This window comes from Sciurus vulgaris (assembly GCF_902686455.1).
Source record: "Sciurus vulgaris genome assembly, chromosome: 13".
Taxonomy (NCBI): domain Eukaryota; kingdom Metazoa; phylum Chordata; class Mammalia; order Rodentia; family Sciuridae; genus Sciurus; species Sciurus vulgaris.
Window position 1 is genome coordinate 61,518,537 of NC_136474.1, and position 14,765 is coordinate 61,533,301.

General features: G+C 38.9%; 1 protein-coding gene across 1 annotated transcript; it reads left to right on the top strand.

Moving 5' to 3' along the window:
* The first annotated feature begins 4,128 nt into the window (after positions 1-4,128).
* Positions 4,129-11,562, top strand: LOC306642673 (UPF0711 protein C18orf21 homolog). Its single transcript, XM_079108410.1, is given in 6 exon segments — positions 4,129-4,199; positions 4,201-4,293; positions 4,373-4,395; positions 6,520-6,719; positions 8,415-8,614; positions 11,068-11,562. Coding segments are annotated over 6 exon segments (732 nt in total). The 5' UTR covers positions 4,129-4,137; the 3' UTR covers positions 11,222-11,562.
* The last annotated feature ends 3,203 nt before the right edge of the window (positions 11,563-14,765 follow it).

A 14,765-nucleotide genomic window follows, 5' to 3' on the forward strand; every position in this document is an offset into this window, starting at 1 on the left:
CACCATGCTGAGGTGCAGCAGCCATCTTGGAAACATGAGGATAAAGCCACGTGCTAAGGATGTTGTAGCAGGAAGACAGAACAAGTCAATGTCCCTGGTGCGCTCCCTTGGCCTACATCTCTATTGTCTCCCCACAGATTTCTCACTGATCCCTTCTGGTAGTTTGCTGATTCTTCCTAAATGATATATACATGATGGACTCTAGTTGTCTGTGAAGCAAGAGGTGAAGCAGAAGATGGTAAGGGCATAGGGAAGGACTGAAATGACTTCAGGGGAACAGGCGGATATTTAAAATTGACAACATTTATGTGGCTGGTTTTTTTGTTTGTTTGTTTGTTTTTTTCCAGCTGTATTCTGGTTTGTCTCTACAAATCATTCAATTCCCCTCATCCTGAAAACCCTACAGACATTTGCTTCAAAATAATTCAGACATGAGGTGGGAAAGCAAAGGGGTGGAGGAGTAAAGGGAAGTACAGACAAAATAAGATGGACCATTTATCGATATTTATTGAAGCTGGGTGATGGACTCATTTCACGTTCCCACTACTTTTGCACTTAAAAATTTCCAAGATAAAAATGTGTTTTTAAGGGGGAAAATAAATGAAGTCAAAAACAAAACTACCAACTACTATGGGTAGAACATGATTCATAAGTGTATTCTCACAAAGAAAAACCTTCCAGAAGCTGAAACAGGCAGTGAGCATGTGAGTCTACACAGCTGGGTTGCGTATGCAGGCATGGACCCCCGCTCCTGAGTGTGCCCTGGGAGAGGGGTGGCCCTCTGCATCCCTGGCTCTGCTCGGGACCCTGAGCGCTTGCCGCTTCACCTCCCTCTGAGTCTACTGGACTACTGGACAAGGCCTGCACTTGGACCTGACAGAGCTGCTCTCCTCTGATGGCTTTCACAAATTGAAGTTGGTAAATGTTATGTGACAGTGAAAGTCTCAGCTAACACGTACACCAGACAAAGGCAGACTTAAATCACTGTGATCACAAAATAATTCAACCATGTACATCAAGAGCTCTGATTTCCCTGGGATGTTGGAATGGACCCTCAAAAAGTACTGGCATTTTTCCAAACCATAAAATTATTGATGAGTAATTTTTTCTACTTCTCTCCAGGCCTTTCTTTTTTTTTCCCATCAACATCAATATTTGCTACAGTAATTCCTAATTAAATACACAAGTTCATGCTTATGCATTTGTGCCTGTAATTATCTAAAGACAGCCTCAATTTTTTTAAGTCAAAATTAGTAAAAAAAAAAATCAATTTGTGGCAATGGTTCTGAGACATTTATCTTACCTCTTGAGAGAAATGGGGTGGGGGATAGCGGCTGGTGATGAGCATGGGGGACTGGGTGGGTATGTGGGTGACGGCACTGGTCCTAGGTCACCAGCCCTTCCCTGGATTTTGGGGGGCCTAAGGTTGAAAGGCAATCTCCCATCCCTTTTGTAGTCTAACCTTCATGTTCCAGGTACGTGGTGAGTTAGTGCACAAATGATAAATTATCTCGAACCACATTTAGTTATAGTTTTAGCCCCTTCTTTTTCAGATAGCTAAACTGAGGTAAAGTCCAGCTGAGGAAAATTTGTTCACTGTTACAAAGCCAGACCAGAGTCCAAGTGTGCCAGGCTGATCTTTACACTCATTCTGCCTTCTTGTTGAAATGGAAAAATAATTTCTGATTGAGAGATATTTAAAGTACAAGCTCCCTAGAGAAAGGAGACATGGTGCTGGTGAGATATAAACAGAACACTTGATGTTTAGACAGTGAGTTTAGTTAGACTCAGGTTTGGGACGCAAGGAAATGATGCAGAGAAAATTAATATTGTTGAAGCAACCTGGACTCAGAAAACACACCCTTCTGTTAAAGGCTTGTGATGTATTAGGAGATCAATGATAGGTGAATCAGGGAAGAAGAGGACCAATATGAAGATCAGGGACCTCAGACCAAAGGGAGCTGGCTTAAAAGTTAGATCAGTTGTGTGATTGAGTAACTTCTCTCTGAGTCTCAGTCCTACCAGTGGAGTAAGAATAACAACAGTATCTGCCTGCCGTTGTGAGAACTTATGCATTTAGCAAATCTTTATTGAGCCCCTTCTCTGTGCCAAGTCCTGGGCAACAGACCACATACAGAACAGCAAACAGGACACACCAAGTCCTACTGCCATTAATTCATTCTGGAAAGGTACATGTAAACAATGAATGGATAAGGTAATTTCAGATACCAAGGTTACTATGTGTTAAAAGAAAAACTTTAGACAATTTACATTTAACAGGGTTTAAGTGAGCAAAGAATGACTCACAAACCAGGCAGCCCTCAAAAGCAGAATAGGTTCAGAGAGCTTTGATTTGCAACGTGGGCTGGCAGCATTTATGGGCCAAAAATGGAAGTGATGTACAGAGACATCTTGACTAGTTACAGCTCTGGGTTTGCCTTATCTGAACTTGGGTGATCCAGTGGCCACCTGTGATTATCTGAAGTTCAACTATCATGATTGGCTGAGATTCAGCTGTTTATTAGAAAAGTATATCCATTTGTTAGACACTCAGTTAGTTTACATACTTAGTTAGGTTGTAGTTCATTACATAAGAATTCAAATACAAAAGCATCCTCAGGCCAGATTTAGTTTCATTTAACATAAGACACAAATAAAAACCAGTAGTGGAAGAGAATGACTTGGTGGGGGGGGGGAAACAACTCCTTTATTCAGATAGTCAAGGAAGGCCTCTGATAAGGACAAACAGTCATGGGAAGGATTCTCATTCAAAGCAGAGAACAGCAAAGGCCCTGGAGTAGGTTTCAACAGGATGTGTTTGAGAGACAAAAGAAAAGGTTATTGTGGCAAGAGCAGTGGGCAGGTGAGACAAGATGAAGTGTGAGGTAGAGGCTGTCACCTGTGCAGTCAGGGCCCTGGAGAGCATGACCAGGTGCTGATGTTCCAAGTGCATTAAGGAGCCTTGAGAAGTCTCTGAGCAGGAACATTCTATATCCACAAAAATCATTTACTATAGTTTTAAAGAAAGCTGTTATTCTGTTTTGTTGATAAGAAACTTGGAGAATAGGAGAGGAATCAGGAAAAGAATGTAAGAGGCACAGGCAAGAGAACAGGATGGACATGGTTGTACAGAGAAGTGGACAGTTAGTGGTTTGCTGTTGGTGGACAGCCAACAGGACTTGTGGGCAGACCAACTGCAAATCAGGAAAGAGGAAACAGCAGAGATGCTGGGGTGCTAAGAAGGAAGAAGATTGGACAGCCAGGCAGGTTGGTGAGAGAGAACAAGAGTATTCTTTGATCACATTTCGATTGAGAAAACAAGTTGTGATTTAAGTAGAGATGCTGATGGGGCGTCTGTATGTAGGAGTGTGATGCTCAGAGGAGAGAAGACTGAATGAAGGAAAGTGTGCTGGGCAACTGGCAGAGTGTGTGCATGTCCCCTCTTTTCTGCTTTATTGGTTAGTGAAACAGAACAAAGAATCTAGAAATAGATTCGACTATGTTTAAAAGGCTTTTCTACATTATGTAGTGAAATTTCACCTGTCCTGTAGGTTGTCCTGAGGATTACATGAATTAATACTTATTTAGATGCTTTTAAGAAGTACCTGGCACACATTCAGTGCTCACTGCATATTCTTTATTTCAATGCAAATGGAAAACTAGTAAGAGGTCTTTGCATAACCTGCTATCCACCTTGAAAAAAAGTCAGCTGCTCTACCGTACACTTAGGTGAAAATACACTTGATATTAATTAAAAGTGTGCATGAATAAAATCGAACCAGAAAAGTGTGAGGGGGAAAAAAATGGGAATAGCTAGTTGACTAACCCATCATAAACCATGCCTTTTTCCGCTACCCAGAAAAACTTGAGCCTGCCCCGAGCTGTCAGAGAGCAAGTAAGCGGAGGAGGAAGACAGAGCTCAGATCGAACTCTGAGCTGCAGACCTTGCCACCCTTGCCTGGTCAAGAACCTCGCAGAGGGTTCAAGAGGACCGGGTGGAGCCGAGGGAGCTGGTGCCGGGCAGGGTGGAGGCGGGCTCCGGGCTGGGCACGCCTGCGCGCCAGGCGGGACGCGAAGGAAACAGGAACCTTTAGCTGCGTGTGCTCGTTTCCGGCGGGAACTTGGACCTTGAGGCCCATGTTGATGACGCTAGAAAGCCGACGTCCAGCGTTTCCTTTTTTCGCTTGGTCTGGATGGCGAGGAAGCGGCGTTGAAGATGAGGCAGAAGCACTATCTGGAGGCTGCGGCGCGAGGCTTACTCGAGAGCTGCCCAGGCCAGGCCCGCTATCTCCTGTAGGAGAGGGACGGAGGGACGCGGGAGCGGGCGGCGAGGTGTTCCTTTGTTCCTAACGTGTGTCTCTATCTTTTACAGCTGGGCCTACAGTTCGTCACACGGTAGGGAGAACCCCGGTCTGTTGGGGGTTAGGCTCCTGTTGCCCTGCTCTCCTCGCTCTGCACAGCGCTCCGAATGATCTAAGGCTGATCGACTCACCCATCTCATTTTAAAAGCAGAACAAACCAGAAGCTTCCAAGTTTTGTGAGAAATCCACATTCCCGAGTGTGTCGTACCTTGCTTGACCTATTTATGGCATTTGACACATTTTTCAGTTTTTTCGAAATAGTTTCCGTTTTGGCTCCAGGTCATCACATTCGTCTTGTACCTTTTCCAGCACTTGGTCGATCTGCTTTGCTGATTCCTCCCAGTTCCGCAACTTCTAAATAGTGTAGTGTCCCCTGACTCAGTCCTTGGACCTTTTTTCTATCTACACTCAGATTCTTTGCTGATAGTTTTTCATCCAGTCTCATAGCTTTTAAATACCAGACCTACCAAATTCCAGCCCCAACCCCCTCCAAATTGTAGACTCACGTCAGATGCCTTCTTGACAACTTCTTTTGAATGTCTAATGTGCCTTTCAACCTTAACTGTCTAAAACCTGAGCATGACCCCCAACAAACACCTTGGTTCTTCCCATTCAGTAAGTGCTAACCTTTGAGTTATTCAGCCCCAAATCTTGGAGCCATTCTTGGACCCATTCCCTAAAAACTCTCCTTTCCCCCATCAATGGACCAGCAAATCCTGTTTGCTCTAAAAGATTCCCTAAGTCTAGCAGTGCAGTGGTGCACACCTATAATCCTAGTGGCTGGGGCAGCTGAGACAGAAGGATCACAAGTTCAAAGCCAGCCTCATCAACTTAGTGAGGTCCTAAGCAACTTAGTGAGACTCTGTCTCAAAATAAAAATTAAAAGGACTGGGGATGTGACTCAGTGGTAATGGTGCCTCTGGGTTCAATCCCCGATACCCCCCCCCCCCCCCCCCCCCCCCCCCGGGGGAAAAAAAAATCCAAGTCAAGCCAATTTGCTTCTACAAAGCATCCACTGCTTCTACACCACTCTGATCTATCACTACCTCTCCCGGATTACTGCCTGCAGCTCCCATGCATTTATACAGACTGTTCTCAAGTCAGCAGCCAGAATGGGATAAAAACGAAAGCTAGATCATGTCCCTTCCCTGCCATAAATGACTTCCCATCTCAGAATAAAACTGAATGTCCTTTAGAGAGATTATTCAGCCCTGCAGAATAGGCCCATAACCTTTTTGACCTGTTTTCTCATTTGTTCATTTGACTCCAGGATTACTAAGTCGGCCTCTGCTGGTTTGGTTTTGTTTTCTTCAAAGCCTTAGGAGCTGCCCTGTCCTCTACCTGGAACTCTTGCCTTACATACCTGCTTTGATTTCTACCTATAAATGTCACTTAATGAAGCCTTCCCTAGACTCCCTATTTAAAGTTACAACACACTGTTCTTTCCTGTCGTACCTTTTTTCCTGGCAGCACTTAACAGCTGCCTCCTTGAATTGTGGTCTTTTGTTTACTGCTGTCTCTCTCACACCCAGAACAACATCTGGCACTAAATAATCACTCAGTAAATATGAATGAATTTTACATTTGGCAGAGCAAAGTTACAGACATGTCCTTTGATCTTTTGTAATCTCTAGAACAGTGCTCAACAGTAGGTACTCAATAAGTATTGGTTGTGCCAATTTTTTTATTATTTTTTTTAGTTGTACATAGACACAATACCTTTGTTTTATTTATTTTTATGTGGTGCTGAGGATCGAACCCAGTGCCTCACACATGGTAGGCAAGCGCTCTTGCACTGAGCCACAACTCCAGTCCCCCTAATTGTTTTTAAAAAGAAAATCATACTGATTTGTTATTTTGTAAATACATTGGTGAAACATAGTCACCTTTTTTAAAAGTAGCAACAAATAATGAGGCAGGTAGAAAAAATTAGAGACCTGCCTGTCTGTTGAAAGGAGCAAATGGATAGAATTATAGGATTTTGCAAAATAGATTGTTGCCAGTTTGTGCTTTTGAAATTTTTGTATTCTGAGTTTGCTTAAAGAAAACATATTGTCTGCTCATACCAATACCTTTTCTTTTTAATATTTATAGTGTCAGCTGTCTGAGGTAACAGAATAGTCTGATTTATTGAATTGTTTCATTTGCATAATTTTAGATGACAAGAGCAATTTTGAAGAAACATGTCCATACTGTTTCCAGCTATTGGTTCTGGATAACTCTCGAGTGCGCCTCAAACCCAAGGCCAAATTGACACCCAAAATACGGAAACTTCTTAATCGAGAAGCAAGAAGTAGTACGCTCAGTTTTAAAGAAGCAAAAATAATCAAAAAGTATAAAGACTCCAAAAGTGTATTGGTAAGATTTCAGTTCCAGGATATATGAATAAACTATAATTCTTTTCTTTCACTTAAAATAATGTTAAGAATTGCCCTGACTATAACTCAGAGATTTATGGTAAGTAGTATATCTAAAATATATACATAAATTTTTTTTCAGTGATTAGTGTTTCAAGAGTACATTTGTTTATTTTCATAATTACCTCAAAACTAAACACTGTATGCTCTTAATTGTTCTCAGATCTCATTGTTGAGCAGTTATTTTCACAAATATCAGGATTTCTTGGGCAGACCAGAATGACTCCATTTGAACTGTAATTACCACTACACTATTTTTTTCAGTTAATGGTTCTTTTCTTCACACTGCTGTATTTTATGTATATACATATCAGTGTCCTTTGTTCAGTCATTTCCCCCATGTATGCCCAACAAAAGTGAGTGAATCTCGTGTTCATTAAGAGTCTGTTATATGCTTAGTACTGAGGCTATAAAATAGAATAAAACAAAATCAAATTACTTAGTTTAATAAGTGGAAGCCAGAGTCAGATATATTTTATATCCTTCATATCTCAACTATCCAGATTCATGTGGCAGGCACTGCCAGGTGTTGGACATTATGACAGCCTAGGTTTGGCTCAAGACTATAATTAGTAATAACTTGGATTGAAAATTGCCATATTTAGGAGTTTACCAGTAGTGTATTTTGTTTTGTCATAAAACTGAATATTCAAAGGGCAAGAGAGAAGAGAGAATACTGGAATAAGTAGAATTAACTATTACTCTTTGGAGAATTATATTTTTCAAAAAGCATCACTGCCACATATTTGTTAAGTGTCCCTAAATGAAAAAATAATAAATGCTTCCTTACTGTCTTCCAGTGTTTACCTTCATGAAGCTTACATTCTAATGTGGTTTAATCAGAGGTCAGCTAAAGGGTGCTAGGGGAGTTTGTTTTGCTGATTTATTTTAACCTGTATACAGGCTCTTTTGGAAAAGTATAAAGCCAAACAAACCTTTGATATGCAGAACATCTGAGATTTTCTCACCTAAACCAGTTTATATTAATTATGTTGAGGTATGGGCTGAATTCTGTGCATTTTGAGTGAGATATTTAGAAGAAAGGCATTTACCTAGAAAATGAACCATTTCTTTAAAAGTTAATCTTGAAGAGAAAGTCAGCCTCTAGAGCTAATGACAGGAATGAAGAGGTGTGAGAATATTGATAACCCGTTTGGTTTTATAAATTACTATGTATCTTTGTACAGAATTTCTGCGGATTTAAAGGGGGCACTTAAATTTTCAGTGATATTCTGCTGTGTGTTTTATTGGGGAAAGACTTTAAGTTCAACTGCAAAAAATATTAATGCCTATTGATTTACAAAGAACATTCAAGTGTTAGAATGTCATCCCTAGTCTCCTTCCTAATTCCTTCCAAACATGGTTTGTGGTGAGAAACTAGAGAGCTCATTATCTTCAAGAAAAAACAAAAAACTTTTGAAACCAGTTATGTTCAACCATTAATTTTTTGTAGAAAATTTTATAATATTAAATTTGTCTTGTCTGAGTCCTATTGCTAGATTTCAGTCTCCCAAAGGACAGCCCATGTGTTATTTATTTCTGTAGCAACCAGACGTAAGAATTCAGGGAACATGTGGTTTAGTTGGATTAAATATAAGAGAATTCATAGGATTGATGTTTCTTCTTTTTATGGTAGTTGATTACTTGTAAAACATGCAACAGAACGGTTAAACATCAGGGTAAAAGCAGAAGCTTTCTGTCAGCATTGAAGAGCAGTCATATTACTCCTACAAGCAAACTCAGCCCCAAGAGACCAAAGAGACAGACTCCAGGTTCTGCAAACTTCAGTCCTAATATGCCTGGCTCCAAAGGCAAGAGCCCAGCATTGATTGACAGGTATCTTAATTCATCAATTTGAATTGCCAGTGTTAACCCAAGTATTTCTTCTAATTTCCTCTGTTTATGCTTCTAAATATTCTGTGCAGTTCAGGCCTTGCTCCTTTTCTCCTCCGTGTGCTTTTCTTCTCTGATGTCACACATTTCTATATCTTCAACTTTCATTTCAGTGCGTATGAATTCCAAGTATCTTTCAATCTCTCCCTGGGTGTATTCTCAACTGCCTATTAAATATATCCACTCCTGCATCCTACATGTCCAAAGCAGTTAATGTCCCCACAGCTAACCATTCAGAACTGCCCATTGTTATAAGTTCCTTATTCTGTGAGTGAACATGTCCTTCTAGATATTCTTACCTAAAAAAGCAGAATAATAGACAACTTCTGTTCCCCTGGTCCTTGTAATCAGTTTGTCTATTGTAATTCCATGCTGTTTGCATCCACTCTCCTTTTCCCCCAACTGCAGCTATTCCTGATTGAGGTCCCTATTCACCTTTTGTTTATGACTACTGCCATGATTTCCTAATGGGTCTTCAGCTTCTAGTCTCAAGTCCTTCTAGTCTGATCATCTTCCTGAAGCACAGTTTTTGATTAGCAGCCTATAATACCTAACCGAAGCATATACAATGGCTTTCCTGCCCTTACTATCTGGCACCAACCTGACTGCCCATCTTATTTTGCTTATTTTGTTTAAGCTATGTGCCGGCAAAACTGAATCATTCACAGTGTACTTCCCTGCGTAAGCCTTTGCTTTTGTTCTTTCCTCTATCAGAAATCCTATGAATCCTATGAAATCTGACTCAATAGAGATTTGTTAAATAAGTCTTCGTACATGTTTTTATTTTAGTAATTCTTGACTCTTTAGTCACTAAGTTTAAATTTAATTCCATAGAAACTATGAAAAGAATTTTGGGACATTTAATTACGAAAGAGAAAAATGATGAGTCTGGGTCTTGGACATTAATGACAAAATTCAGCAAGGACTGAATTCTCTCTGCTTTAGAATTGATTTTTTTTTTTTTGGTGGGGTGGGGTACCAGGGATTGAACTCAGGGGTACTCAACCACTGAGCCACATCCCCAGTCCTATTTTGTATTTTATTTAGAGACAGGGTCTCACCAAGTTGTTTAGTACCTGGCTGTTGCTGAGGGTGTTTTTGATCCTCCTGCCTTCTCCTCGAGCCACTGGGATTACAGGTGTGCGCCACCACACCCAACCTGATTGAATTTTTTATATTGGGCTTGAAGTTTATAAAATTGGGTTAAAAATCAAATTTCAAGTCAGTTTTCACTACATTCTTGATTTAATTATTTTGATATTTGATATAGTAAGAATTCAGCAGTTTTTGCTATTGAATAAGTGTGAATGAAAGAAGTTTGATTTATTTAAAAGAACTAAGTTTGCATTTTACCTAGTACTGTAGCTGATCTTCTATATCCACTGTTCTGCATCTGCAGATTCAACCAGTAGTGGACCAAATATCAGATTTTATTCAGAAAAATTAAATTATGTCTGTACTGAAGTGTATAGACTTTTTTCCTTGTCATTGTTCCCTAAATAACACAGTGTAAATATTCTAACATAGCACTTGCCTTAGTTGGGTTAGATATTGTAAGTACTCTAGAGATGACTTAAAACTCTTTGGGAAGATATGCATAGGTTATATGCAAACACTATGCCAATAAGGACTTGAGTATCTGTGGATTGGGAATCCCATGGTGTGGTCCTGCAATCAAGCACCCTGTGGATACCAAGGAACCACTGTACTTCTTAGGTGAATATGCAGGAATGGCAAAGATACTGCACATTTACTATATAGATGGGGTATCAAAGAGGAGTCAGACTGACAAACCCCAGGTAAGGATTTAAGGGAATAGAACACAATTGGATGAAATGAAATACACTCATCCTAGATGAGGAACTGTTTATTCAATGGACATTTCTAGATGCTTTCTATGTGCCTGGCACTGTCATAAAGTAGTAGATTGCAAAATTAGTAGTATAATATCTGCCCTATGGAGCTGACAGTCTAGTGAGGAAGATACAGTGGAAAGGTACCTTCATGTTGTAGGTTGAGCTCCTTCACTTTGGAGAAATAAAGTAGTCTTGAGCTGTGACAAAGGAACAGGTTTTAAAATCCTTGCTTAGAATTTCATGAATGTTAAACTTCAGGCTCAAAGAGAACTCAGATCTGATAATGCTATACTTCTAGGCTTATCTTTCAGGTATGATAGATATTTCCACAACTGCCCTCTATACCTCCTAAATGTTGCCCGTAGCCTGATACTTCATGAGGATATGCTTTAAAAAATAGGAATGACAGCCACTGCCCTTATATAGCCATAATACAAAAGAATAGGAAATTATTCTAGTAGCAATTGTCTGTATAGGAAGTCTGTTTTGTCACTTCTCAGTATAACTTAGTTGGGTCTTGGGGTTTTTTTCTCTTTTCAGAACACCTACATCTGGACGATCAACACCCATTTGCTCTTCAAAGAGTGTGACAAAAAGAAAGAAACACTTCTCTCAACTAAAAATGTTGCTTAGTCAGAATGAATCCCAAAAGAATCCAAAGGTAGACTTCAGAAATTTCTTATCCTCTCTATGAAGTCTCTTGAACTTTGAGAAAAAGAAATTTTTCTGATACAATTTCTGAAACTAAGTTAACAATTAAAAAAAAGAAACTTTTATTTATTCTTTGAATACATGAAAATTAGGTCCAAGGGCAGACTTTCCTTGGCATCCTTCAGTGTATTAGGGAAAACATCTCATTAGAATGAATAACTAAAACATCACAGGTGGTCATTGAGAATCAAAAAATATATGAAAGGTTCTTATAAATAGTAAGGATATATGTGAACCTTGAGTGATAGTATTTTTTCCTCCTTTAGTCTTAACAGTTTTCATTATGTCATTTTCTTTCAAAATAAATTTGAGAAATTAAGGAGAGGGTCTGTCACTCATGAGGGTTTCTTCTGTATATGTGTAGCCCTATCAGAAAAGGAATCCAGTGTGTATTCTTATTTTCTCACTCATATACATAACTATGAGTAAATTCTTAACATTATTCCTATCTTGAATGCAAAAATAAGTATCTAGCACATTCTTTTTTGTAGTATTGGATTGAACCTAGAGCCTCATGCATGCTAGGCATGCTTTCTAGCACTGAGCCATACTACCAGCCCAACACTCTTGATTTAGGTGATCTACAGGGTACTGAAATTTCCATTTTACAACTTCTTTTGTTACTGTAGTAATATTTTGCCTTGAAGCGGCATTTTAATTTGCTCTAGAGATGACTCATTTCTAGGTCTGAAAACTATCAGAACATAAAGAGTAACAGTTTTGCTACCTTAAATCTTTCTGGAATGAATATATATACATACATACATATACATGTATGTATATATATACATACATAAATACATATACATCTGGAATATATACACACAGACACATATATATAATTTCATTTTTTAATGATAAAGTAGGACTGTATTCAACCTGTCTTAAGCTCTTTAGAAAAGGGAACCTTTAGCTGGGCATGGCAGCACACACCTATAATTTCAGCTACTTGGGAGGCTGAGGCAGGAGGATTCCAAGTTCAAGTCCAGCCTCAGCAACTTAGCAAGACCCTATCTCCAAGTAAAATAAATAGGACTGGGAATATAGCTCAGTGGTAAAGCACCCCTGGGTTCAGTCCCAAGTACCACAAAAATAAAAGAGAAAAGGAACTGTTACACAGTACTGTAAGTTGATATAGCCATTTGGAAAACAATATGGAAGTCCCTATAAAAACTAAAAGTAGAACTGGCTTAATGGTAGAGTGCCCACCTCTCTAAGATGTGAGAAACCTGGAGCTCAGTAGCCAGCATGCAATCCCACTTCTGGATATATATCCAAAGGAACTGAAATCTATATGTTGCAGAGATGTCTGCACTCCCATGTTTGTTACAGGTGTTATTCACAATAGTCAAAATAAGGAAATGACCCAATAGCCATCAATGAACAAATGACTTTTAAAAAACATACCTTTATTTTATTATCTATGTAGTGCTGAGTACTGAACCCAGGGCCTCACACATGTTATGCAAGTACTTTACCACTGAGCTACACCCCAGTCCAATAAATAGACTTTTTAAATGCAAAATACATAATGGAATACTATTTAGCCTTTTCGAAGCAGGATATTCTGTCATTTGCTACAACATGGATGAACCTGAAGGATTATGCTATATGAAATAAGCCAGGCATAGGGAAAAAAATCTCTTGTCATATGGATCTAAAACAGTTGAACACATAGAAAAGTAAAGAATAGAATGGTGGTTACCAGAGGCTGGGAGATAGATTGGTCAAAGAATACAAGGTTCCCGTTAGAATTAAGTTCTGGTAATACATTGCAAAGCATTGTTAATGTATGCTTCAAAATAACTGAAAGATTTTAAATATTATCACCACAAAGAAATGATAAATATGTGATATGATGCATATGTCCGTCAGCTTGATTTAATCCACAATGTACACATGTAATGAAACTCACATTGTACCTGTAGTTATATACAATTACTTGTAAGAATAAAATAATAAAATGGATGCACAAGAATGCCCTTGGTGAATCTTATAAGTTGTACTGAAAGAGAAAAATAAGTAAAAAACAAAATCTTTTGAATAAATCATTTCAATACTTTGAATAATAATGTTTCCTCTCTGCTGCTTGAAAGTTTAAAACTTCAATTTCATTTATTAGGGCCTGGCAAACTGAAAGACTAAGATTAACCAGTGGGAAATTATGCTAACAAGTACAAGCACCAAAAGAATGGTAAACTGAGACAGGTTTTCCCTTTGTATCCAGAAGCAACTGCCCCTATTACTCTTAATTGGGTTTCTGACAACTTAGGTTCTTAAAACACTGAAAAGCTGGGGAAGGATTCTGCAATGGCTATTCTTAGGAAACGTGCCTCTAACTGGTCACTATTGACCAGTTGGCACTATTTTCAAAGTTGTGAACAATCCATCAAACTCTTCATTAGACAGATAGCAAAGAAATGTTTTTCAGTTCATCTTCCAGCTGGTCAGATGGTGATGACTTCCTGGAGTTCTGATTTTATTCATAAACAAGAGACAGAAAAACCTGGTGAGAAGGCATGTACGGGGATACAGCATGAGTTGAGACAATGAATACTTAAGAGTTCTTCCCCCCACCGCAGACAGGGTCTCACTAAGTTGCCCAGGCTGGCCTCAGCATCCAAGTCACTGGCATTACAGGTGTGTAAGCAACTTAGCAAGACCCCTGTCTCAAAAAATAAAAAGGGTTAGAGCTGTGGCTCAGTGATTAAGCACCCCTTGGTTCCCAGCACTGGAAAAAAAAAAAAAAAAAAAAAAAAAAATCTTTAAAAAGATGATGAAATTAACCAAACAATATCTATACAACTATTTCTAGATATATCTGAACAAGCTAGTGGCTCTGAGTCACACAGTATCATTCAAATTAATTCAAAATTTCAGTTCTGTACATTTCCCATGAAGCATTAGAATGTATACAATTCTAAAGTTCATTGCATATTCCACTTCAATGATCTATTTATCAAAAAGACATTACAATATTTTCCATGTTTTATATTATCCCAAAAGGTGAAATAAAATCATATACACTTTGGCAATTAGAATGGCTAAACCTATGACAATATAATAATACCAAAGGCTAATGAGTCTTAGATAAAGCAGATGATGGTCCAATCCCAAACTGTATTTGTTTCTTCTTCACTTTACCACCCTCAGAAGAATAACAAAAGTTACACTAGCCAAAGAAATGAAATGAGAAAATGTGGAGGAATTTATCTGAGTGGAGAATGGGGTTTCGAAGACTTGAGACAAGGCAGATGAAAAGTATTAACTTGGCCTATCAGGAAAGGACACCATTATTACTGCTTTTATTGGACTGAGTCCTTTAGCTCCCTCTGAAGATTCCCCTTATATGTGAGAAAAAATCTACTTAAGGTAAAGTGTTGGATGCTTAGAACAGAGTGTTCATCATAATTTCCCAGAGAGATTCCCCAATCTCAGATTTTCTGATTTAGTAACCTAGGGCCCAAGAATTTGCACTTCAAAGAAATTCCCTGCTGAGGCTAACACTGCTGGTCTAACATTCTGGC